This window comes from Malus domestica, chromosome 13 (assembly GCF_042453785.1).
Source record: "Malus domestica chromosome 13, GDT2T_hap1".
Classification (NCBI taxonomy): Eukaryota; Viridiplantae; Streptophyta; class Magnoliopsida; order Rosales; family Rosaceae; genus Malus; species Malus domestica.
In genome coordinates, this window is record NC_091673.1 from 10853915 (window position 1) to 10877423 (window position 23509).

Here is a 23509-nt window from a genome sequence, read left to right on the forward strand (position 1 = left end):
TAGTGATCCCAAAAACCAAATATAACCAATAAGCACAAGTTCCATCATTAGTAAAAACCGATCAATTCATTGATTTTCATATGAGTGATACAAGTATTGGTATACAAAAGCAACATGAGGAGATAAGCCTCCAGGACGTGTAGGATTACAATGCAGAGCAACTAAAAGATAAACATTACAATTGAGAGCATTAATATCCTAATATCCAATAAACAGTAGCTTATATTTTTAATTTTTAAAACTACTCAAGTACAGAGCACTCACTGCTCTGGATTCAAAGAGAACCTCACACAATAAAATTGCTTCTCCATAAAACATAAATGATAGCTCTTGGAATTGACTGCAGAGTATAAAGTGGTAGCTTAAACAATTATGTATGGTTCAATTTCAAAGCATTTACGAAGCCTAAAATTACTAAACCTTCCTTTCTTATTAACTTGTATAAGCAACAAGCCAAAAAGATTTTACCTTTAAATAGCAAGAAAAACAGAAGCATCCCAGAAAAATAATTTCATCCTACAAATTCACAGCAAAAAGAAAAATACTGAAAAATAAAAGGCAAATAGAAAACTGATTAAAAAAAATCCTCCATATTTAATAATAATCAAGTTAAAGAATCCCCAATCACAGAATAATAAAGCCATGCACAAATACATATAGATTTAGCAAAATCAAACCCAAATTGGAGGCTGCGGAGTGCGAATGTGCAGGTGGAGGGGCTACTGGAGAAAAGTACTTGTAAATTCAAAACCAAATTTATATAAAAATAAAATAAAAATTTGAAAAAAAAAAATTCAACCTTAGAACATTGGGAGAAAAAACGGCAGTCTCGTGTGTTTGAGAGAGGAAGATTTAGTGTCGATTTGAGTTTTGGTGGAATGGATCTCTCCGGTTCTTGAATTTTCGGTGGTGGACAACAAGCGACGTGGAGATCAGGCCATGGACCGCGACAAAGCGATGGAGAGAGGGGTTAGTTGTTTGGGTAAATAAATTTGGGTATCCTGTTGGGTCACGGTGGTGTGAAAGAAACGAGCAATCTGAAGGGCAGAGAGAAAGAAAGGGGAAGGTGAAGTGGAATGGTCTAGAATTTCACTTGTTTGATATTTCATTCTGGTGCTATAATTTCCTGCGTATTTTTTGTTAGGTGCAGAGTGGGAAAGTTTAGGCGTGAAGCTAGAAACTATTATTTACGACGTACCATTCGTGCCATAAAAAGTAGGGACCCAAATATATAAAAAATTCAATTTACGACATAACGAAATGCTTTAAAAGAGAAGGAAAGTGTGTCGTGTAAATTGTCAAATACGACACACAACGGTTACGCCATAAATATTTTTATTCGACTTGCACAAAAGTGATGCCGTGAATGCTAGATTATGTGCAAGTATTACAACATGAACTTTATGAATGTCGTGAATAATATCATTTAAGGCATGCTAGTACTGTACGCCATATATTTCAAGTCGTAAAAGACCCAAATTGTTCTAGAGTTTGTTTCAAAAATGATTGAAATGCATTTTTTGTTCAAAAATATGGTTGAGCGCCAAGTGTATCGAGTCTTGACCAGTAATGTCAAACGACTAACATATTATACATATACTAAAACCCAAACTTGGGTGCACTGTTTTTCACTGTTCGTGAACAGTAAAATGACGGAAATGCCTTCCAAATTTTTCCCATCAGCAGTATCTTTTAGCTTTTCTACAGTACATTGACGATTCTGCCTTTGAACACCACGCGTCTGTCATTGGTGGTTCTTCCACTCCATTTCTACTCCGCCTTTTCTTTGGGTTCCCTTCTCTCTCTCTCTCTCACCATTTTCAGCTTTTCCTTATTTTGGAGCCTAGGTTTTTTCTCTCTCCCACGCCTTCGTTGTTTTCGCTATCCGTCCTTCACGTCTTTGTCTCGTCGATTATTCACGGCCGTTTTCTTCTCGGAAAACTAACGATCTCTGGTGAGTTTTTTTGCAGTTCTTGCCGTGTCTCATTTCAATTTTTTTTTTCGTTGTTTGAGTGTGGCTTTGCGATGCGGTTTGATTTTTGGTTTCAGGAAAAGTTATCGATGCGATCTAAGGTGTTTTGGTGAGTTTTCTGCTTTTCTGATTGTATGTTGTTTGATTCTTTTTTCGTGCTTTGGGTCTGCCTTTCTGATCTGCTTTCATATTTGGTTTTAGCAAAAGAAGTTGTTTGAATTTTGGCCTTTCTGTCTGCAACCTTGCAAGCTGTTTGCGATCAAGGTATTTAACTTTTTTTTTTTTTTTTGGTGTTGGTTCTTTCTCCGATGATGGTTTGTTTGACTGGTCAGAAACTGAAATAAATAAATTATGAGATTTAAACTGAATTATGCTTCATTTAATTAAATCTTTGGTTTTGTTGGGTTGTCATTGTTTGCCCTGTTCTAAACTTATATGTCTTGGGTTGTCAATTTTTTTCGGTTGTCATTTTTTCCTTTTATTTTCTGCTGGAAGCACTATTATATTCATGCTAATTTTGATGAAAAGGAAATGTGTGTTTAATTGAAGGATTAAATATGTATGAAGCAGGACATAGTATGCTATAATACATTTTTCCTTTTATTCTCTGTTTCTTCGTTGTCAATTTCATAGGATTTGGGTTTGGGCAGATCAATCCTGCAAACCGCTTCAATAACATGTCTTGGAACTCAATTGGCCACTATCAGCGCAACCTCCATATTCTTGGTAAAACACCAGAACCAATCATCTCATGGCTTGAAAAGGAGGGAAAGACTAATCCAGGGCCATGACATAGCATTAACTCATCAGACATAATCAACGTTTGGAAATGCTTTGTCTTATTTTTTTATTTGATTAACAATTCAAACTTATCTTTATATTTATTAGTATCTTGATTTCCTTGACAATTCAACCATATCTTTTTTGTGTTTCTGTTTTTCTGGGTGTTTAATTTTATTTGAATTTCTTAATTTGTTCAAAGGATGCTTTGGTTAGTGGCCATCTTATTTAATTATTTTTTTTTCTTTTGGTTTTTTAGCACCAATGGTATTGGTGAATGGTGAAGAGGTTTGTATGGGTTCATATATCTTAAACATGTAGTGAGAAGTGAGGGTTTTGTTTTAGTATTTTAGATAATTTGAGGAACATGTAGATACTATGATTTGTGGTTGCTTTCTTAAACCATGATAAAGCAGTCCATGTAATTTTAACATAGATATAATTTTTTATCTAATGCATGAGTATATGAAATGTTAATACGATAAGATTTAAAATGCAAAGAGAGACAATGAACCATGTTTGATATTTTGTTTGTGTTGGTTGTTTTAAATTTGAGCTTTTTTGAGTTGGATTTATGTGTTTTGTTTAAGATATCATTTTTGGTTTATGAATGGTTTGCCAGTGCAAAAGTTTGCATATTTTTTTATGGTTGGATTCATGGGTTGTCTTAAGCTTTGAAGTTCTTAGTTTTTATCAAGAAATTTAATTTGGGTTTCATTTATTTGTGAAACTAGCACTTTTTTTGTGAAGATTTTCAGTAAATGATTGCTTATTTGGCTTTAAATTTGATCTCTTTAAATTTCCAGGTTGTCCTAGACTTTTTCAACAGTGCAGAGTTGTCTTCGGCAGAACTCGATAGCAACTCTAGGTCAGTCTGAATTGCCAGTAGATATGATTTTTCTTTAATTTATTCATCTTCTTTCGAATTTATGTGCAAATATTTTTGAAGCCCAAGTGTAAAGTATAAGTGTGGGTGTGGACACCCAATATGACTTTTACATGGTGTTGCTATCTTCTATTTGACAGAATTATATTGGGGACTGTCTAAATTTTGGTTTTAGCTGCAGATGAAGCGAAATCAAAAGGTTATAAATTAGAGGTATAATTTAATTATTATATTTGATGCATCATTTGATTAAATGAATATAGTAGGAACATTGATTTGACGTATGTGCTTTCGTAAGGAAAACTAAATTTTGTGTGTTTATAAGTGTGTATATACTCAATATTTATTTTAATTACAATGGAATTGACTGAAAATTATGGAGAATTAGTGTCAGTTTACACACATAAAGAAATAGAAGGAAAATGTAAGTAAAGAAAAATTAGAATGTAATACATAATATCTTTATCTGTGTGTGTGTGTGTGTGTGTAAGGGATTGATGACTAAATGTGCTACGTGAAGAGATTGCTTATTTCGTTAGTTAAGGGCAGCACTTGATAGAAGCATAACCAAACCCAGGTAAGAGTCACATTTTGGTTGCCTTCCTATCCTTATTTTTTGTATTTTTCACTCAGCTCTATGTTGTTAACTGCAAATTTTGGTATTTTGTTCCCTTTAGTTTTATCTGCTAATTATTGTTCTACGAATTGTATTCTTCAGTTAATTAATGATTAACTAAAATGTCCCAAAAAAAAAAAAATCAAGCATTACAATGTTCGGGATGATAATTTACATCCAATATGATCATTAGCCAGTCGAGAACCTAATTTGGGAATTGGGTTTTAAAGTTTTAATAGTTTTGTTGTGTGTAAATTTCTTGCTTTGCCTACCAAGAATCTAAAAACTAAAGGCTTAGTTATTTTCCCCAAATGGTTTTCAATTTGTTGTTGGTAAACAAGAGCTACTGGACTATTATGCACAGGGGAATGGAAGGAAAGAAAAAATTCAAGCTTTTAATACAAATTGGAAATTGAGAGACACTAAACAAACGATAGGTAAAATTGACCACTACTTTCTTTCCGTTTAAATATAAATCAATTGATTAAGTCTGTGTTTTAAAATGAAGTTTCAATTGTTTTCAAATTCTAATAACGATCTCCTACGCTTTAAGATAATCTATTTAGAGTTTTGATCCACTTTTAATTACACAGAATTTCAATTTTTTTTCATATAAAGTTTCCATTTTGCTTGAGTAAGAGAAGAAGCTTTAATTTGGGTTTACAATTTTTCCCTTTGTAGATTTTCAAAGTAGGACCAAGCTTTAAAAAGGCACTTCAGGTTCTGGAATTATTATTATTATTATTATTATTTATTTTTTGTTAAGCTTTGTTATATCAGGTTCTAAATTGCGCATACCATTTCTTTAAATTAGAGAAAATTAAGCACGATCTTGCTTATATACATATTGTTATTTTAAGAAACAATTTTGTTTGTCTTTTCTATAATAAGAACAGCAATTTACTTTTGGGTTTCGTTCTTAACTGATTTATGAATTTATGCCCAAGTCTAATCTACTCCAAAGACAGGCTGAGCAAAAGGAGGAACGTTTAAGCAGGTATGTGTACTATGTGTTTTATTCGTTCTTAACTTCATTGTTGGTTTCTGTACTATTTTTCTGTGTCTAAAAATTTGAAATAAATATGATCTATTCACTATTGATTCTCATTCCAAGTTTTTTCCACAGAAAATAAAATAACAAATAAATATTTTGTTTCCCTTCTTCTACTTTGTTCTTTTGCAGCAAAACAAGCATGATTTTGTTGGTACTGCTTATTTAGGGAAGCAACGGTTTCATATTGTGAACTGTTTTGCGTGTTTATCACTTTATTCTTTATGGTTTCAATTTCCTAAATGAAGTTTGACATGTATGGAATTTCACAATTTACAACCATAAACTTCATTTCTCCCACGGACCTTTTTTGTTCCTTATTGTTGATAGAGTTGTAAATAAATTTGCACATGTATGTAAATAGTATTGTCTACTGTATATACATATATATATAATTTTTTTAGAATATCTATGTGTTATACAATTTTCATTCCCGCAGCAACGCGCGGGCATCCTTGCTAGTCTTGTCTATAGCCGAAACTTTGTTTTGCTTGTGTAATCTTAACTTCCTGGACAATGCTAAACCGTAAACATTGTTCAGTTTAATAAGAAATAAAATTGCAGAATATGTGTTTTGAAGCACCTAAAACCAGGTGATGGATACCTTTTCAATGAAAAAAAGGCAACCTTTTGAAGCAAAGCATGATGGTTCTATCCTTTTTTTTTTCTTGACAAACAATAGTGTTGCTAGGTTCAATTGTTAGTGTTCGGGAGGAGGTGATGCGTAGAGATCGAACCCGCACCAAGGTGCATAGGCATGATTGTTTTCCGCCACTGCGGTCAAGTGTCATCTGAAACATTTATATCCTTTAAAGCTTTCTAGTTAGGAATAACACCTATATTTTTCCTTACAAGCAGGTGATGGATACCTTTCAAATGAAACAATGGCAACCCTTTTGAAGCAAAGCATAACATTTCTATAATAGCTGACACTTGTCAAGCTTAGATATAATGAGTTAGTTAGTATTGTTGTGATAAGAAGTGGTAGTTGAAGGGTATTTTGTAATAGTATAGAAGATGAAAATACTATAGAACCTAAAATGTAGTGCTCTAAGAGGAAGTATATTGTTGATAAAGAAATACAATAAGCCTTTCTCTTTCTCTCTCTCTCTCTCTTTCTTCCTTAATTCGATATCATCTCTTAGTTCCATAGTTCTTCCATTGTTGCTAGTATTTTGTTTCCTCAGAGATTAATATGGTATCATCGCCGGTGTTTGGCTTGCTGCTGTAGTCGGTCTTGAAGGTTCTTCCGCTGCAATCATTGAAAGATCTGGGTTATCGTTGCCTAAGAGGGTTTCTCGAAGATTTGTTTTTGATCTGGGTTTTGCGATGCGTTCTTGGTGAATCTGCTATTCTTAGGTGATATCTAATTGGTTCTTGAGATAAAGTTCTATTGCGATTTCTATGATTGATCTATGAGTAATTGATTTGTTGAAGTAATATGATGTGTTTGATGATGATTGTATTTGTGGTGAAGTTTGGGAATTTTTCTTCTGATGGATGAGTTCTGTGTTCTAGATTGTAATTGTGTTCAATAATTTTGTTGAATCTTGTGTGTTCCAGAAAGTATCAGTCTTTCTTGGTAGAGTTTGTGTGATTTCAAGAAAGTATCAATCTTTCTTAGGTGTTGGGCTAATTCAAGAAAGTACCAGTCTTTCTTGTTCAAACAGAAAGTATATGTCTTTCTTTCTTGTTGATAAAATTTGAAGAGTGTCAATCTCTTGGTAAACAGAAGAAATCAAAGAGTGTCAATCTCTTGGTGAATGATAGAAATCGAAGAGTGTCAATCTCTTGGTGAAAGGTAGAATTATTTTGTATAGAAAGCAGTGTGACTTAGTTGTTATGTAGTTAATCATGGCTCCACCAAAAGTGGATAGTCTTCTTGGTATGCTTACCATTAAGTTGAAAGATGACAATTTTGCAAAATGGTCTTTTCAATTAGTGTCACTGCTTAAAGGTTACAAGCTCTTTGGTCATTTCGATGGCACATATGTATGTCCACCTAAATTTGTCATTCATGCAGATTTAGGCATATTAAGGAGATTACACGGGGATTTATAGATTGGGAATCTACAGATATGGCTTTACTTAGTCTTCTTTTGGCTACCTTATCTGATGAAGCCATGTAATATGTTTTTGGTTGTAAGACTGCTGCTGATGCTTGGACCAATCTGGTAGATAGATTTGCTTCGGTGTCTAAGTCAAGGGTGAATCACCTAAAAATTGAGTTGCATACAGTCCAAAAAGGGACAGATACGATTGATAAGTTCATATTGAGGTTAAAGAATATTAGAGATCAGCTTAATGAAGCAGGGGAATTCATTTCAGATAATGATGTTATTATCGCTGGATTAGCTGGTTTACCTAAAGAGTACACTATTATTTGAACAGTCATCTTGGCTAGGGAATCTTCCATTACACTAAAAGAATTTTGTGCTCAATTGCTTGGTGCTAAAAAAGAGATTGAAAGGGACACTACTATCTTGTCTCAAATTTTTTCTGCCTTTTATATAAATGGTTCTGGTTCTAGTTCTAATTCTGGGACTTTTGGGTCTACTATATCTGGTTCTACTTCAAATCCTCAGAATCGTAGTCATATTCCAGCAACTACAGCAGGTGTTATTACTCAAGTTCCATACTTAGCTCCATAGCAACTAGAATATCTTGTCCCACCTCCGTTTTATCCTTTGCCTCAACAACATGTTCCGTTTTATCCACCACAGTTTGGTTATGGTTTTGCTGGTAATATGAGAGGTTTTCCACCTTCTGGATCTAACTCTCAGCAGTCTAACATCAATGGAGGTTAGAATGGTTCTAAAAACTTTCAGGGTTCAAAAGGACAAAACAATTATAGAAATAATGGTGGGTTCAAGGGAAAGAATTTCAGACAGAATGGCAACCCTAGCTGGTTTGGGAACACAGACACAAGAACTAATGTGGTCATTGAATGTCAAATTTGTAATAAAAGAGGGCATACCGCTGTAAACTGCTATCACAGGAATAATAACAATGTTTATGCAACTGGATTTCAAATTTAATGTCAATTTTGTGGTAAAAGGGGTCATTCAGCTCTTGAGTGCTTTCATAGAGGAAACTATTCATTTCAGGGTCATCTTCCACCACCATCTTTCAATGCTATGAGTGCACAACAGACAACTCAATACGGACTTGCAAACTCTTGGATTGTTGATTCTAGAGCATCTCATCATATGACAGCAGATATGACTGGATTGTCACGAGTCATGCCATTTGAGGGATTTGAAAAGATTACAATTGGAAATGTTACTGATTTATCAATTCAGAGTGTTGGTCATACTACTATAGAGACTGATAATCATTCTCTTATCCTCAAACATGTTTTACATGTTCCTCAGATTTCTTGAAGTTTATTATCTGTCAAACAACTATGTGCTGATAATAAATCTTGGTTTATTTGTGATGAAACTAATTTCTTTATGCAGGACAAACGGACAAAGAAGATACTGTATCAAGGAAAGAGTAAGCCAAGAGAATTGTTCCAGATTCCAATTTTTCAAAAGAGCAAGGGTTTATAATCTGCAGTTTCATTTCCAGCAGCTTTAGTGGGTTAAGTAGTGAAATCTTAACTTTGGCACCAGAGGCTAGGTTATCCTGCCAATGACATATTGTTTTCTATGCTAAAACAGTCTCAGGTTCCAGTTAGTATAGACCATAGTCAAAGTATATATGTGTCTTGTACTCAAGGAAAGATGTCCAAATTACCATTTCCATCTAGAACTGATAAATGTACCTTACCATTTGAAAAGATACATAGTGACGTGTGGGGTCATTCACCTGTAAAGTCTCTAGATGGTTACAGGAATTATGTACCGTTTGTTGATGAACGTACAAGATATGTTTGGATATTTCCTTTGGTGAATAAGTCAGATGTGTTCTCTATTTTTATCAAATTTTATGCATTTGTACTAAATCAGTTTGGGATCTCTGTTAAATGTTTGCAAACTGATGGAGGAGGAGAATATGTAAGTACACGGTTCAAGAATTTTCTTGCTCAAAAAGGTATAATGCACATGGTGTCTTGTCTTTACACACCTCAGCAAAATGGGATTGTTGAGAGGAAACATAAACATATTGTAGAGACTGGAATTACTTTGCTTACATAAGCTGGATTACCATATGAGTTTTGGTATTTTGCATGTGCTCACTCAATGTTTCTCATAAATTGGATGTCATGCAAGACTTTGAATATGGTACCTCCATTTTACCTATTATACAAGAAACTTCCAGAATTACAGAGTTTAAAAATCTTTGGCAGTGCAGTTTATCCATGGATTAAACCCTATACTGCAAATAAACTTCAACCACGGTCTGTGATGTGTGTTTTCTTGGGATACTCAGGAGGATATAAGGTGTACATTTATTACCTACAAACGCTGGTATACAAACTAGGCTTCAAATTAGAGCAATTTCTAGGAAGAATTATGCTGCATATTATGCTGATTTGCCTGAATTACAGTCTCTGAATATTGACAATGATTTCTCTGGAGGTTTTTCATTCCTAGCTAATATAATAGATTTTGAGGAACCTAAAATTTTTAAGCAAGCATCTGCTCATCAACAGTGGAAATTAGCCATGCAAGAGGAGTTCGATGCTTTAACAGCATAAGGCACTTGGAATCTGGTGCCACCACTAAATGACAGAGATGTTATTGGTAGCAAATGGGTGTTCAAAGTTAAGTAGAATCCTGATGGGACTGTTTCAAGATATAAAGCTCGGTTGGTAGCACAAGGCTTTACGGATTACTCAGAGACCTTTAGTCTCGTGGTTTAGCATACAATTGTCAGACTAATTCTAGCTCTAGCTGCTCAATTTGGATGGTCACTAAGACAATTGGATGTTAAAAACGCTTTTCTACATGGTGATTTGGAAGAAGAGGTCTATATGAAACAACCTTAAGGGTTTGTTGATTCAAAGTATCCAAACTATGTTTGCAAATTAGTCAAGTTTTTATATGGTCTCAAACAAGCTCCAAGAGCTTGGAACTCTAAATTCACAAGTTATTTGCCATCTCTGGGTTTCAAAACCTCTCTTTTCGATACAAGTTTGTTTGTGAGATTTGATAACAAAGATGTGGTTATACTTCTGTTATATGTGGATGATATAATCCTAACTGGTTCAAGTGAGGCATAAATTCAGCAAGTGGTTCAAGATCTTGCAGAGGTATTTGATTTAAAAGATATGGGCAGAATCACTTACTTCTTAGGTTTGCAAATTCAGTATTAGGAAGATGGATCTTTGTTTTTCAAACAGTTTAAGTATGCAAGGGATTTGATGCATAAAGCTGGTATGGAGAATTGCAGACCTAATCCACACCTTCTAAACTACATACACAACTACTTATCACAGAATGAGTGCCAATGACTGATCCTACTCAATACAGAAGCATAGTAAAAGCACTGCAATACTTAACCTTTACCAGACCTTACATAGCTCATTCAGTTAATGTGGTGTGCCAATACATGACTAATCCCATTGAGATGCATTTTCATTTAGTTAAACGAATTTTGAGGCATTTACAAGGCAAAATTACATGTGGTTTGAGATACACAAAATGCACAGACTTCTCTATAAATGCATACTCGGATTATGACTGGGCTGCAGACATCAACACAAGGCGGTCTATCATAGGTTATGTTGTTTTCCTAGGAAACAATCCAATATCATAGCATTCTAAGAAACAATCAACAGTTTCTCGTAGTTCAACAGAAGCAGAATACAAAACACTAGCTCACTGTGTTGCATATGTGTTTTGGATCAGGTCATTTCTTAAAGACATTCATCAGGTGTTATCATTTCCTCCTTGCCTACACTGTGGTAACTTGTCTGCATTGGCAATCTATTCAAATGCAGTGTTTCATTCAAAGATAAAACACTTAGACACAGATTACCATTTTGTTCGAGAGAAAGTTCAGAAGAAAGACATTATGGTTCAATATATTCCCATTGAGGATTAGTTTGCTAATGTTCTAACAAAGGGTTTACATAGTCCTATGTTCATCAAACATTGTCACACTCTGGCATTGGGTGCTTCTCGTACTGATGCATCACCTGCAAGTTCTGTTTCAACAGCAACACTCACGAATCTTGTCCACTTTGTGAACCACGAGAACAATCTCAGCTTACTAGTTGCTCACTGAGTTTGAGGGGGGAGTAATAGCTGACACTTGTCAAGCTTAGAGCTAATGACTTAGTTAGTATAGTTGTGATAAGAAAAGGTAGTTGAAGGGTATTTTTGTAATAGTATATAAGATGAAAATACTATATAACCTAAAATGTAATGCTCTAAGAGGAAGTATATTGTTGATAAAGATATACAATAAGCCTTTCTCTCTCTCTTTCATCCTTTATTCAATATCATCTCTTAGTTCCATAGTTCTTCCATTGTTGCTAGTATTCTGTTTCCTTAGAGATTAATATTCTATCCTTAAAAGCTTTCAAGTTAGGAATAATACACCTGTAATTTTTCCTTATAAGCAGGAAAACATACTTGGTTCTAGAACAGAAAACTCGGTTGAATCCTTTGTAACTTGTATTGAATTATCAGAAAATCAAGTTTGTTGATATGATGAGTCTCAACTTCGATGACCAAGATGGTAAGATACTTTATCTGTTTGCTTGAGTGTGTTGAAGTTGGAAATTAGTAGCTAATGTACATGTTTCTTTTCAGGGATACTGAGAACAATTTTCGATGCACCACCAACCCATTACACAGTAAAAGTACAATCGATTTCGTTGCTCACCAAACATAACTTGGAGAAATATGAATCTGGGGACTTTGTAGCCGGAGGATACAAATGGTACAATCCTTTCTCACTATTTCTGAGAACAAGTTTTTACTGTTCCTTTTTTCATAAGCTTTGCGTTAATTGCTAGTGTTTTGTTTTTTTTTTGGAGTTGCGTTAGAGTACTATAACAGGAAACTGGTTTTCTTTCCGAATGGAAACAAGAATAGGAATGTGAAAGAGCACATCTCTCTCTACTTGGTAATGTCTGGAGCAATTGCTCCCCAGATTTCTTCGGAAGTGTACGCTGTTGTCAGGTTGTTTATACTCAATCAAAACAACGGCAATTACTTCGTTCTTCAAGGTACCATTTCTTTCTTTTAACTCAACGAATAAAAAGGGCTTATAGTTCTCATATTTGTGAAGCATCGTCTCATTTTCCAATCTTTTTAAAATATGCATTGCTCAGAACCAAAGGAAAGGCGGTTTCTGTTGAGGAAAAATTGGAGGACACAACTTTAACACAAGTGTTGGAGAGGCAAAACAAGTAAACAAATTGCTTGTATTACACTTACAAAATATTACAACACTCAAAACTCTCAAAGACATTTTAGAAGCAATGACACTCACTCACTTTCTAGAGAGAAGCTCTAGACCACTCACCTTCCTCACAAGACTACTCTTACTTCTCACTCTTACTTGGTTGCTTGATCACTTCTTCGTTACAAGCTTACTTACACCATTACATATTTATAAGCTTGCTAAACCGATTTACTAAGTCGGTGGAATGGACTCATTTCATCCTAACATTGTTCTAGGCTTTTCTACAAACAGCCCATCAACATGGGCTTTGCTTATAACCTCACATATGTTACAATAGCTAGATAATTATGGCTTGTTAATATGCATGCATCCCACCGACACACTTATGCTAGAAGTTTCTAGCATGCATATGCTTTTTCCTTTGGTTCTTCATCATAGGCTAGACTTTATTCTTTAGGCTCTTTGGGTTGGTGTTGTACTTCAACACTCCTCCTCAACACTAGCTCATTCTTTCCTCCATGTTGAGTTAATGCCAGAGCTTTTTCTTGCACACCCATTTGCGTGATATGGACATCTCTTCGCTTTGGCACGAGATTCCATGCTTGATTTAGCTCTTTTGTAATGACCTCTTTTCCCAACTTTGAGCCATTCAAGTTTAACTATTTCTTCCTCTATGGCTACGTTGGCAAATTTAGAATTTGGCTTTGGGATTCCTGTTGACCTCCTTAGTTATGACTGTGGAGTTGATATTTCCATTTCACTAGGTCTTTCTTTTTCTGGTTGTTGATATACGCTAGTTTGCCAAGGGGTTTGAGGTGCTGTTTGCTTAATATCATCACCATTAAGTGAATCCTCAAACTCATATAGTCTCGATTGGATTCAAACAGTTTGTTCCCCCATCTTCTGCTGCAGCTTATCCTCAATGTATCTCAAATCCGGCAATGCCTCTATTTCTAAAGACCACAAAAAAATGCTTCATCAAAGACCACATCTCGTGATGTGTACATCTTCCAGTTGTAGGATCATAACATTTCCACCTTTTTCTTTGGCTGTCGTATCCCATAAAGATACATCTGATTGCCTTCTTGTCAAACTTGCTACGTAAATGACTTGGAACAAATACGTAGCACAGACAGCCAAATACTCGAAAGTAACTAACTGTAGGTTTCATATCCCATAGTTTCTCAAAGGGTGGGACAAGTTTTAACCTTGTTTGAGGAAGCCTGTTGATCACATGAGCTACAGTTCTCATTGCTTCGGCCCAAAACCTTCCTGGTACGTTCTTGGCATGGAGCATACTTCGACATATCTCTGCAAGATGTCGATTCTTTCTTTCCGCTACACCATTTTGTTGTGGCGTGTTAGCACATGTGAACTGGTGATGTATTCTACATTCTCTTAGATACTGAGAAAACTCATTGGAGGTATATTCTCCTCCATTATCCGTGCGTATGCAACAGATCTTCTTTCCCACTTCTCTTTCAACTGTCTCCTTAAACTCTTTAAATTTTGAAAATGTTTCATATTTTTCTTTCATAAAGAAAATCCATACATACTTGGAGAAGTCATCAATGAACGTCCCCATGTACCCATCCCACTTATCGATGGTTGCTTGACAGGCCTAAACACATCGGAATGAACCAACTCCAACAGTTATTTCACTTTAAACTTCGACTCTTCGTATGGTAGTTGATGTGCTTTACCATACTGGCATCCTGCATAAATTGTGTATGTTCTCATGTTAAGATGAGGTAGCCCCTTAAGCATTGACTTCTTCATCATCACATTTAACTTGTGATAGCTAACGTGACCCAATCTCATGTGCCATAAATCTACTGTCTCATTTTTCCTTGTTTTGTCTACGTATGCAGTTTCTACTGACATTACATAGACTGATTGCAGTCGTCGTCCCTCCATTGTTGGCGTCCCTAAGATCTTAAGGTGTCGATACACATTCATATCTTATGGACCAAACAAGACATAATTTCCTAATGACGTTAGTTGCGGCATTGAAAGTAAATTTTTCTTCATACCTGGAACATGGTAGACATCCTGAAGTGGTACATGGTTAGTGTTGTATCGGGGCTTAATTACTGTCTTACCGATGTGAGCAATCGGTAGCCTCAAGTCGTTAGTCGTCACCACTAAGCGGCCTCTTTTGTACTCAGTCAAACTTTGTAATTTTTTCTCATCACCTGTCATATGGTTTGAGCAACCTGAATCCATGATCTAATCATTCTGGTAGTCAATCAACTCCGGACTTGCTGCTGTGAGAGCTAGCTCTTGCTTTTCCATAGCAACAGATGCTTCAGTGTCCCATTATTCCCCCAGGGCTAGAAACGCAATGACGTCCCAATCATCTTCAATATTCTCCTTTGAGCTGGCAACATTACTCTTTGTGAACTTTTTGAACTAGCAATTTTTCACCATGTGACCCTTCTTACCACAGTTGTAACATTTTCCCTCAAACCTTTTATTATTCTGGGATTGACCACGGTTGTCGTGATACTTCAGAGCTCTCCCTGGCCAAGAACTCCCTCCTCATTGATGACTTTTTTCTTGTCACCATTTCTTTTCGATCCACCACTAGCACGTTGCTTAAAGTTGCTTTTACTTTTGGTGTAGAGCACTTCCTTTTCACCTTTTAACAAGACCCCTCCCATTTGCTTTGCCAAAACTTCTTGATTGGTAAGCGAATTTTCAAACTCAATAAGTGATGGTTGGGTCGGCCATCCTTGTACAGCAGCAACGAAGCCTTGATATTTGGGTCTCAACCCATGGATAATTATTCTTTTTATCTTGGATTTTACAATGGCAGCATTAGGATCTAATTCAGAAATTTTACGGCAAATAAACTTTACCTTGTGGAAATATTCGACAATCGTCATGTCTTGTTGGGCCACTGATAACAACTCGTTCTTGAGAAGCTGCAGTCTTGTATCGTTCCTATTTGAAAAGAGTGTGGCGAAGGTGTCCCATGCTTCTTTTGGTGTTTTGGCTTTCCGTATGTGCTCCAACATGTCATCTTCAATTGTGGTTTTTAAGGCGAACATTGCCTTACTTGCCTAGATCTTCCATTTCCGCAAAGTGCCGCTGGTGTCTTCTTTCAGCTGTGTAACTTCATTACCGCCGACGATATCCCAAAGATCTTGGCCTTGTAGGTAAGATTCCATACATGTCGCCCATTTGTTGTAATTTTTTGTTGTTCAACTTCTTGATTCCTTTAACAACTTGAAGATCTCCCATTGTGTCGGTAGAAATTCGATAAGCCGAACAAGATTAGTCAACAATCTTGTGAAGCACTAAACTTCTCACGATTCTCGGAAGCTTCCTTAGATATGGTCCCTAATCGTACCGCTCTGATACCAATTGTTGAGGAAAAATTAGAGTACACAACTCTAACACAAGTGTTGGAGAGACAAAACAAGTAAACAAATTACTTGTATTACACTTACAAATATTACAACACTCAAAACTCTCAAAGACACTTTAGAAGCAATGACACTCACTCACTTTCTAGAGACAAACTCTAGACCACTCACCCTCTTCACAAGACTACTCTTACTTGGGTGCTTGATCATTTTTTCGTTACAAGCTCACTTACACCATTACATATTTATAGGCTTGCTAAATCGACTTACTAAGTTGGTGGAATGGACTCATTTCATCCTAGCATTGTTCTAGGCTTTTCTACAAACAGCCCACCGACATGGGCTTTGCTTATGACCTCACATATGTTACAATAGCTTGACAGTTCTATCTTGTTAATATGCATGCATCCTATCGACACACTTATGCTAGAAGTTTCTAGCATGCATATGTTTTTTCCTTTGGTTCTTCATCATGGGCTAGACTTTATTCTTTGGGCTGGTGTTGTGCTTCAACAGTTTCATGGGATGAAACTCGATTGGGAATTCGATCAATTTCTCTCCCACAAAGCTTTCACTGAAGCTTCAAATGGATTTCTCCTAGATGACACTTATGTGTTGGGAGCAGAGGTCTTTGTTTCTAAAGAGAGAAGCAAAGGCAAAGGAGAGCGTCTATCAATGGTAAAGGATCCTGTTATGTACAAGAATACTTGGAGGATTGACAACGTATCAAAGCTAGATGCGGAATCCTACGACTAAAAAACATTCATTGCTGGAGACCAGAAATGGTATATAACACTAGACTTGTTAGACTTCGCTCTTGGTATAAGAAATTTCTCTCGAGGATATCGAAAACTTAAGCGCAGTATATCTGAAAATGTTGTAAATGAGTTGGTTGTTGGTGTAGGAAGATGCAGCTCTATCCCAATGGAAAAGGCAATGGATTTGGAACCCATCTGTCTTTTTTTCTGGCGTTAGCCGAACCGAAATCACTTCCTCCTAGCTGTCAAATATATGCAGGGGTTACTTTACGGATCCTAGACCAGCAGTATGGCTCGTGGTATATCTCTGGTAAAGATAAAAATTTTGCCCAATCCTACTGCTACATAATCATACGAGCAAACAAGGATTAGAACATCTAACAAACATTCAATTAAGGGTGGTTTTATTGCTTCCGTCATGCTAAAATTCCCACCATGAAAGACGATGAGACTCTAGTTCTTGGAGGTGTTTGAGTCGTGATGGTGTACCATGTTGGTGATACTTACTATTGAACCTGTGTTCATTTGAAAACCAATATCGAGAATTTCTGATTGCAACCTACTGAAAATGTTCACAATTTTTTGGTTACAAGAAAATATGGTAATTACGACACTTTTTTTACGACGCGTGATGCAGCCGTCGCAATAACTATCAAATTTCATTATTTTATGCGCGCTAAGCTTTGGCGCTCTGTTGTTTGCGACATGAATAAGTTCCGTCGCACACACCTCTGTTGTGAATAAGTAGAAGAAAACAAAACACAACTGCACGCTCTCATCTCCTTCTCGCTCTCTTCCTCTCTAGTTCTCGTTCTCCGCCTATCTCCCTCTCTTCAAAGCATAGATCCTTCTTTGCCACTCTTGCCACAACCACTGATGCTGAGACACAATTGAACCAGGTAAGGATTTATGTTTCTTGTTCCTCTCTTAAATCTCCCCTTTCCCTAACCCTAATATTTTTTGTCATCTCTTAGTCTTTTCTTTTTGCCGCTAGAAATTCGAATTCAACCTCATCCCTTCTGATTCGGTAATATTATTTGAGGAATTATCTTCTAATTTGTTTTTTCTTGGTGTTGTTTCGTCATTTTTTCCCGCAAATTCCAGTCTTATCTATTCTCCATTAGTTCTCCCATTGTTTAGGGTTTCTTTTTGTCATTTCTATGTTCAATTTCATCACTAATTGCTTATATTGTTGGAGGATTTTTTGTAATTGGAGCTAGTCAAAGAAGTATGCTGGCTTGGTTTTGTTTATTTATTCTTTATTGGCACTGGTGACTCGGTCAGCAAGAGAAGCAGAAATTTGGTGGTGGATTAATTGGAGAAGGATGAGGAAGAAAGCATTGATGAATGCAGAGATAATGGCGGTGCTTTTGTGAAGAAGCACGGGGTGGTCAGAAAAAGGTGAGATTTGTAGGGGAAAAGGGAAGAACTGTTTGGAAAGGATTGGTGAATGATGAGTAGAAATCAGAGCAAGACGGAGGAGAAAATGGAAAGCGAGCCTCTAAGAAAAAGTGAGAATGGGGTGTAGTTTAAAGGTAGAAGATGAAGTGGGGCATTTTGATGACATCGATACAGAGAAAGGTTTGCGAAGAAGCAAGAAAGTGGGTTATTTTCTTGGGGTCATAAAGGATCATACGAAGCAGGAAGAAAGAAAAGTAAATAAGCAGTCCAAGAAAGTAAGTAATTTGTAAATTCTATGTTTATGTCATTTGTTGTCAATGTTGTGATTTACTCGTTTATGTTAATAAGTTACAACTTAAGTTAGCATCTGAAAGATTACCTAACTGTTTGAACAATCTCTAATTGAAATGTAATGCTTTATTTTACAAGTGCTATTTTTTCATGAACCTATTATATGTAAAAACATCCCTGGAATAGTTCCTGGTAATGGCTCGAAGTCATTTCTAATCTTGAATGTAAGTAAAATGATGTGGGAAATGCTCAATACGTGTCCAATTTACAGGTTGGAAGAAAGCCATATGTATTCCTAGGCATGCCTTTGGCGATCAGTATCGAGCCTGATACAGTTGTCAAAGGGCCATGAAAACTTGAAATGGTTTTTAGTAAGTAAATCTCAACATTCTAGATCATATGATTGTGCTGGTGAAGTAATTTCCCCTTGAATATGGTTTTCTGCTTCGCATCTATCTGTTTGTAATGCTAAGTCCCAGAAGGAGTCTCCCCTATTGCACTTGATGTCTACAATTTCAAGGGGCCTGGTGTGGCCCTTTCTGTGTATAAATGCTGATGAGGTTTGTGTTACCACAGTGGGCATCGCATACCTTTTTGTTCATTTAGGCAAATGTGCAGATAAACTTTACTAACAAAACCTTGGTTTTTTTGTAGTCTATTCCAGAGTTTGCCGACTTGTCAATGTCGTTGGCTCTTTCCAAGAAGTGGCCACTACACTTAAGCACCAAAAACACTATTATGAAAAAATAGTGAAGTACGATGGCAGGTAAATTTACCTTTGTTGGAAGAATTATTCAACATTCAACTATCAATTCTATATCATTTAGTTCTATAAGGAAATTATTACAAATGTTGAGTTATTTGACTGCCCCAGGTTTAAGGACATATTTGAGGAGGTTTAGGACGAGACGTGGAAGTATAAGTTTGAAGACAATTCTACATGGTTTGTATTATCATGAGGACCTTGACGTTGGAATATAGAACCTATTAACGTTTTGATCATGTATATATGTTTCATTACTGTAAGTGAAATACATTCTTTGATATCTAAGTGTTTCTCATTTTGTGAATTATGAATTTTATCAGTTTGGATTTTATTTTAGTTTGAAATATGTAGTAACATTTCACATGAAACAATAATGTGATTGTGGCGTCCCATTTGACGCCCAATATTTTTTTTTATACCTGGTGCCAATTATTTGCGACGCGTTACTTGCTGTCGCAAACCCCGTAGCAAATAGTATTTGCGACGCGCTAAAAACGTCACATATAATCGACCAACAATTACGACGCCTATGTATTGCGACGCGTCATTGGCCGTCGCAAGCTCGTCGTAAAAGGCTTGTTGCGACGCTTTTTGCTGTTTTTGCGACACGTTTTGACCGTCGCAAAAGGCCTTTTTTTTGTAGTGGTTGGTCGTAGCGAAAGATTTTAGGGTTTAATTCGTTTTGTGATTCGGGTAGCCCAATCAGTCGTCCTCACGGTCCATTTTCTGAAAACATTTGAGTGTTTCTTAAAAAATGTGCTGAACTTGAAGACTGTAGTGTTCGGGGCATGCCCATTTGGTGCACTCTTGAAATGTTGAAACTCATGTTGAACTTCTAGTATTTAGCAGAAAGCAACTGAATGTTTTCAGCAACATGACAATAAACCGTATATAGACAACAATTTAATTTGTTTAGTGTCATCCAGTTCTATCTTTTATTAAAAGTTTGTAACCAACTCTATTTGCATGTTTTACCCTTGTGGAAACAGACTCTTCGCAACGTAACAGTAAAGCTGTTTACGATAAATTGTACTGGTCGAATGGATGACAACACGCTCTTTACTTGTTTGAGGTAAAGTGTTCTTCAAAAAAACAAAAAGAGCTTTCCCGTGGGTCAAGTGAAGCCTACTGCTTAAGATATGGTAAGCCAAAAGCGGACAATATCTTGCTATGGCACATCCGATCTAGGATGTGACATAGACAATTGAATCGGGTGACAGTGAAGAACCGTTATCCTTTACCTCAGATCGATGACCTATTCGACCAGTTGAAGGGTGCACATGTATTCTCTAAGATCTATCTTTGCTCAGGTTATCATCAATTACTTATCCGTGAAGATGTGACGAAGACTGCATTCCGCACTAGGTATGGACACTATGAGTTCCGTGTCCTGCCTTTTGGATTAACAAATGAACCTACAACATTTATGGATTTGATGAACAAAGTCTTCATACCGTATCTGGATCGGTTTGTGATTGTGTTTATTGAAGACATTCTAATTTATTCCAAAAATGTTGCTGAGCACAAGAAGCATCTGTGGGTGGTGCTGGAAAGGTTAAGAAGAATCAGTTGTATCCTAAGTTCAGTAAATGTCAGTTTTGGCTTACCCAGATTAGTTTTCTCGGACATGTAGTGTGTGCTGAGGGAATTAGTATGGACCCTCAAAAGGTTTCAGCAGTGTCTACTTGGGAGCAACCGAGAAACATTACTAAAGTGAGAAGTTTTCTAGGTCTGGTTAGCTATTACAGATGTTTTGTACAAGACTTCTGGGTAATCTCCCTGCCTCTTACTAAGTTGACTCGTAAGGGGGTCAAGTTCGAGTGGGATGAGATTTGTGAACAGAGTTTTCAGGAGTTTAAACGGGAATCACGAAAAAAACTACCCTACTCATGATCTGGAGTTTGGAGCAGTAGTTTTTGCCCTAAAGACCTGGAGACACTACTTGTACGGCGAAAAGTGCCGCATCTTCACTGATCGCAAGAGCCTAAAACATGTCTTCACTAAGGAGGATTTTAATTTAAGGCAGAGAAGATGGATGGAACTCATCAGTGATTATGACTGCACTATCAAATATCATCATGGACATTCCAATTTCGTACCGCTTTATGATGATGGAGTATCTGTGAGTGGACCCCTTCTAAATTGCAAGTTTTAAATAGTAGAAATGCATATATGAAAAGCAGGATTTATTGATTACGTTTTATGAAACGTTTTATAAGATATTATGCTTACTTAGAATATTTTGGAATACCATATATTCTATCGAACCCATGTTCTTTGTAGGGTTTTTGATAAATGACGATATACTATTTAGAACATGTTTTCACACCCTTCTTTATAGTATAGATGATGGATGACTTTATACTATGAAAATGCTTTTGAAATATATGTACCTATGTTTTAGAAAGACTATGTTTTATAAAGACTATGTTCAATGCTTTTGTGTGTATCTAGTGGTCACTGTATTGCCTTCGGGGCGGGCGCTGTTTTGTGCACATCAAAGATACTTACAACGCCATTCTCTTCTTTCTCTTCTTTCACATAATTGACCTTCTCATCAAGTCTGATGTTTGGAGCTCTACATTCCTAAGCATAATGCCCGAACTTTGAGAATTATAACATTGAACTTGAGATTTTCATACCTTAAGTTTGAGCATCCTCTTCCATGACCTTTTGTTAAGCTTTCTCTTTTTTCGTAGTTGTTATGGTTGTTGAAGTTCCAACCACGTCCACGCCCATGTTCACGTTCGCGACCTCGGCCACGACTTCTTCTGTACTGGCTTCTCTCGTTGTTGAAGCTTTCTTCTTTCTTCTTTGGCTAGACATGCGTCTTGGGGAGCTGCTCATCATTTCCTTGCCTCTTCTTATGTTTCTCTTCATATGCTTGTAGCGAACCCATTAATTGCTCTATACTAATTTTTTCCAAGTTTTTAGTTTCTTCAATTGTCACGACAATGTGCTTGAACTTGGGGTCCAACGAGCGTAGTATCTTCTCCATAATTCTAACATCTTCTAACTTTTCTCCGTTTCTTTTAATTGATTGGAAACAGCTAAGACTCTTGAGAAATAATCAGAGATTGATTCAGACCCTTTCATTTGTAGAGATTCAAACTCACCTCTTAATACTTGAAGACGAACCTTTTTCACTTGTTCGGCTCCTTTGTAAGAGGTTTGAAGCTTCTCCCATGCTTGCTTGGCAGAGGTTGCACTCGAGACCTTCTCAAAGCCATTATCATATAATGCTTGGTAGATGAGGTAGAGAGCCTTCTTGTCTCTCTTTCTTGAATCTTTCAAACTCTCATTTTGGGGTTGGGACAGAGTAGCTTCATCTTCTGGCTCAATGTAGCCTTTCCCCATGACTTCCCATACATCATGTGCTCCCAAAAGGGCCTTCATTTTGATACTCCAATTATCGAAGTTGTTGTTGTCGAGCACTGGAACTTGGAAGGCTGCCATAGTGTTGCTAGCCATAGCTTTGGTACCACTTTGTTGGGGTTTAAAAATGCTTCACTACTTTGGAGATGTTTATCTCACAAAGAAGAGTATGACGCAATGGAATTTGATAGGCAAGAGAAAGAAAAAACACTCAAAGTATTACACAATTTTTATTCTCACACAAACTTAGTACAAGAGGAAACACTCACTCTTAGAAGCTTTGTTAGTTCTTCTCACTTCTTACTCCTCACTTCACTCTTTTTCTCACTCCTCTCTTGGTTGTTACATCACATAGCTTAGCACCTCACCTATTTATAGGCAAGGTTTGCCAACTTTGGCATTGCTAGAACTTTCTAGCTAATGCTTAACAACCACACATTTTTACAAGATTCAAGATCTTTCCACAAAAAGCCTTAGATATTTATGCATGCATTCCACCAACTTGAACTTTGCTAGAACTCTGTAGCATGTGCATGGACCTTTCTTTGTGTATGGGCTGGATCAATTGTCTTGGGTCAAGAAAAGATTACAATTCAACACGGATATCTCATGGAAGAGGTGTATTTGGAGCGGACATTTTTGTTTGTAAAGAAAGAAGAATAGGAAATGGAGAGCGTCTATCAATGATCAAGGATGCTGTTAAGTGCAAGTATGTTTGGAAGGTTGAGCAATTTTCAATGTTAGATGCTGAGAGTTAATACTCACAACTCTTAATTGCTGAAGACCAGAAATCGTATCTCCAATAGGTTTTCAATTTACTCTCTTATCAATACCTTTTCTTTGCTGAAGTCAATTTTTAGCTAACTGAAAAGAGATGGATATACTTTAAGAGGTTTGAACTACATATGCAATTTGTACATACATAATGTTTACATTA

The 23509-nt window shown here is 36.4% G+C and overlaps 1 protein-coding gene and 2 long non-coding RNA genes across 4 annotated transcripts; 2 read left to right on the forward strand and 1 right to left on the reverse strand.

Annotated features, from left to right (window-relative positions):
- The first annotated feature begins 3869 nt into the window (after positions 1-3869).
- LOC139190747 (uncharacterized) lies at positions 3870-5605 on the forward strand. The gene is made up of 2 exons (XR_011575111.1): positions 3870-4691; positions 4936-5605. It is a non-coding gene; the product is annotated as an uncharacterized lncRNA (long non-coding RNA).
- Positions 5606-17510: 11905 nt separating this feature from the next.
- Positions 17511-19571, forward strand: LOC103452745 (uncharacterized). Of its 2 annotated transcripts, none has more exons than XR_011575113.1 (3): positions 17511-18415; positions 18703-19197; positions 19306-19571. It is a non-coding gene; the product is annotated as an uncharacterized lncRNA (long non-coding RNA). The 2 variants fall into 2 exon arrangements; XR_011575112.1 differs by having other exon boundaries at positions 19086-19197; positions 19306-19501.
- A 2638-nt stretch (positions 19572-22209) lies between these two features.
- Positions 22210-22653, reverse strand: LOC139190785 (uncharacterized). Its single transcript, XM_070811259.1, has one exon. The coding sequence runs from the start codon at positions 22651-22653 to the stop codon at positions 22210-22212; it is 444 nt and encodes a 147-aa protein (XP_070667360.1).
- Positions 22654-23509: the final 856 nt, after the last annotated feature.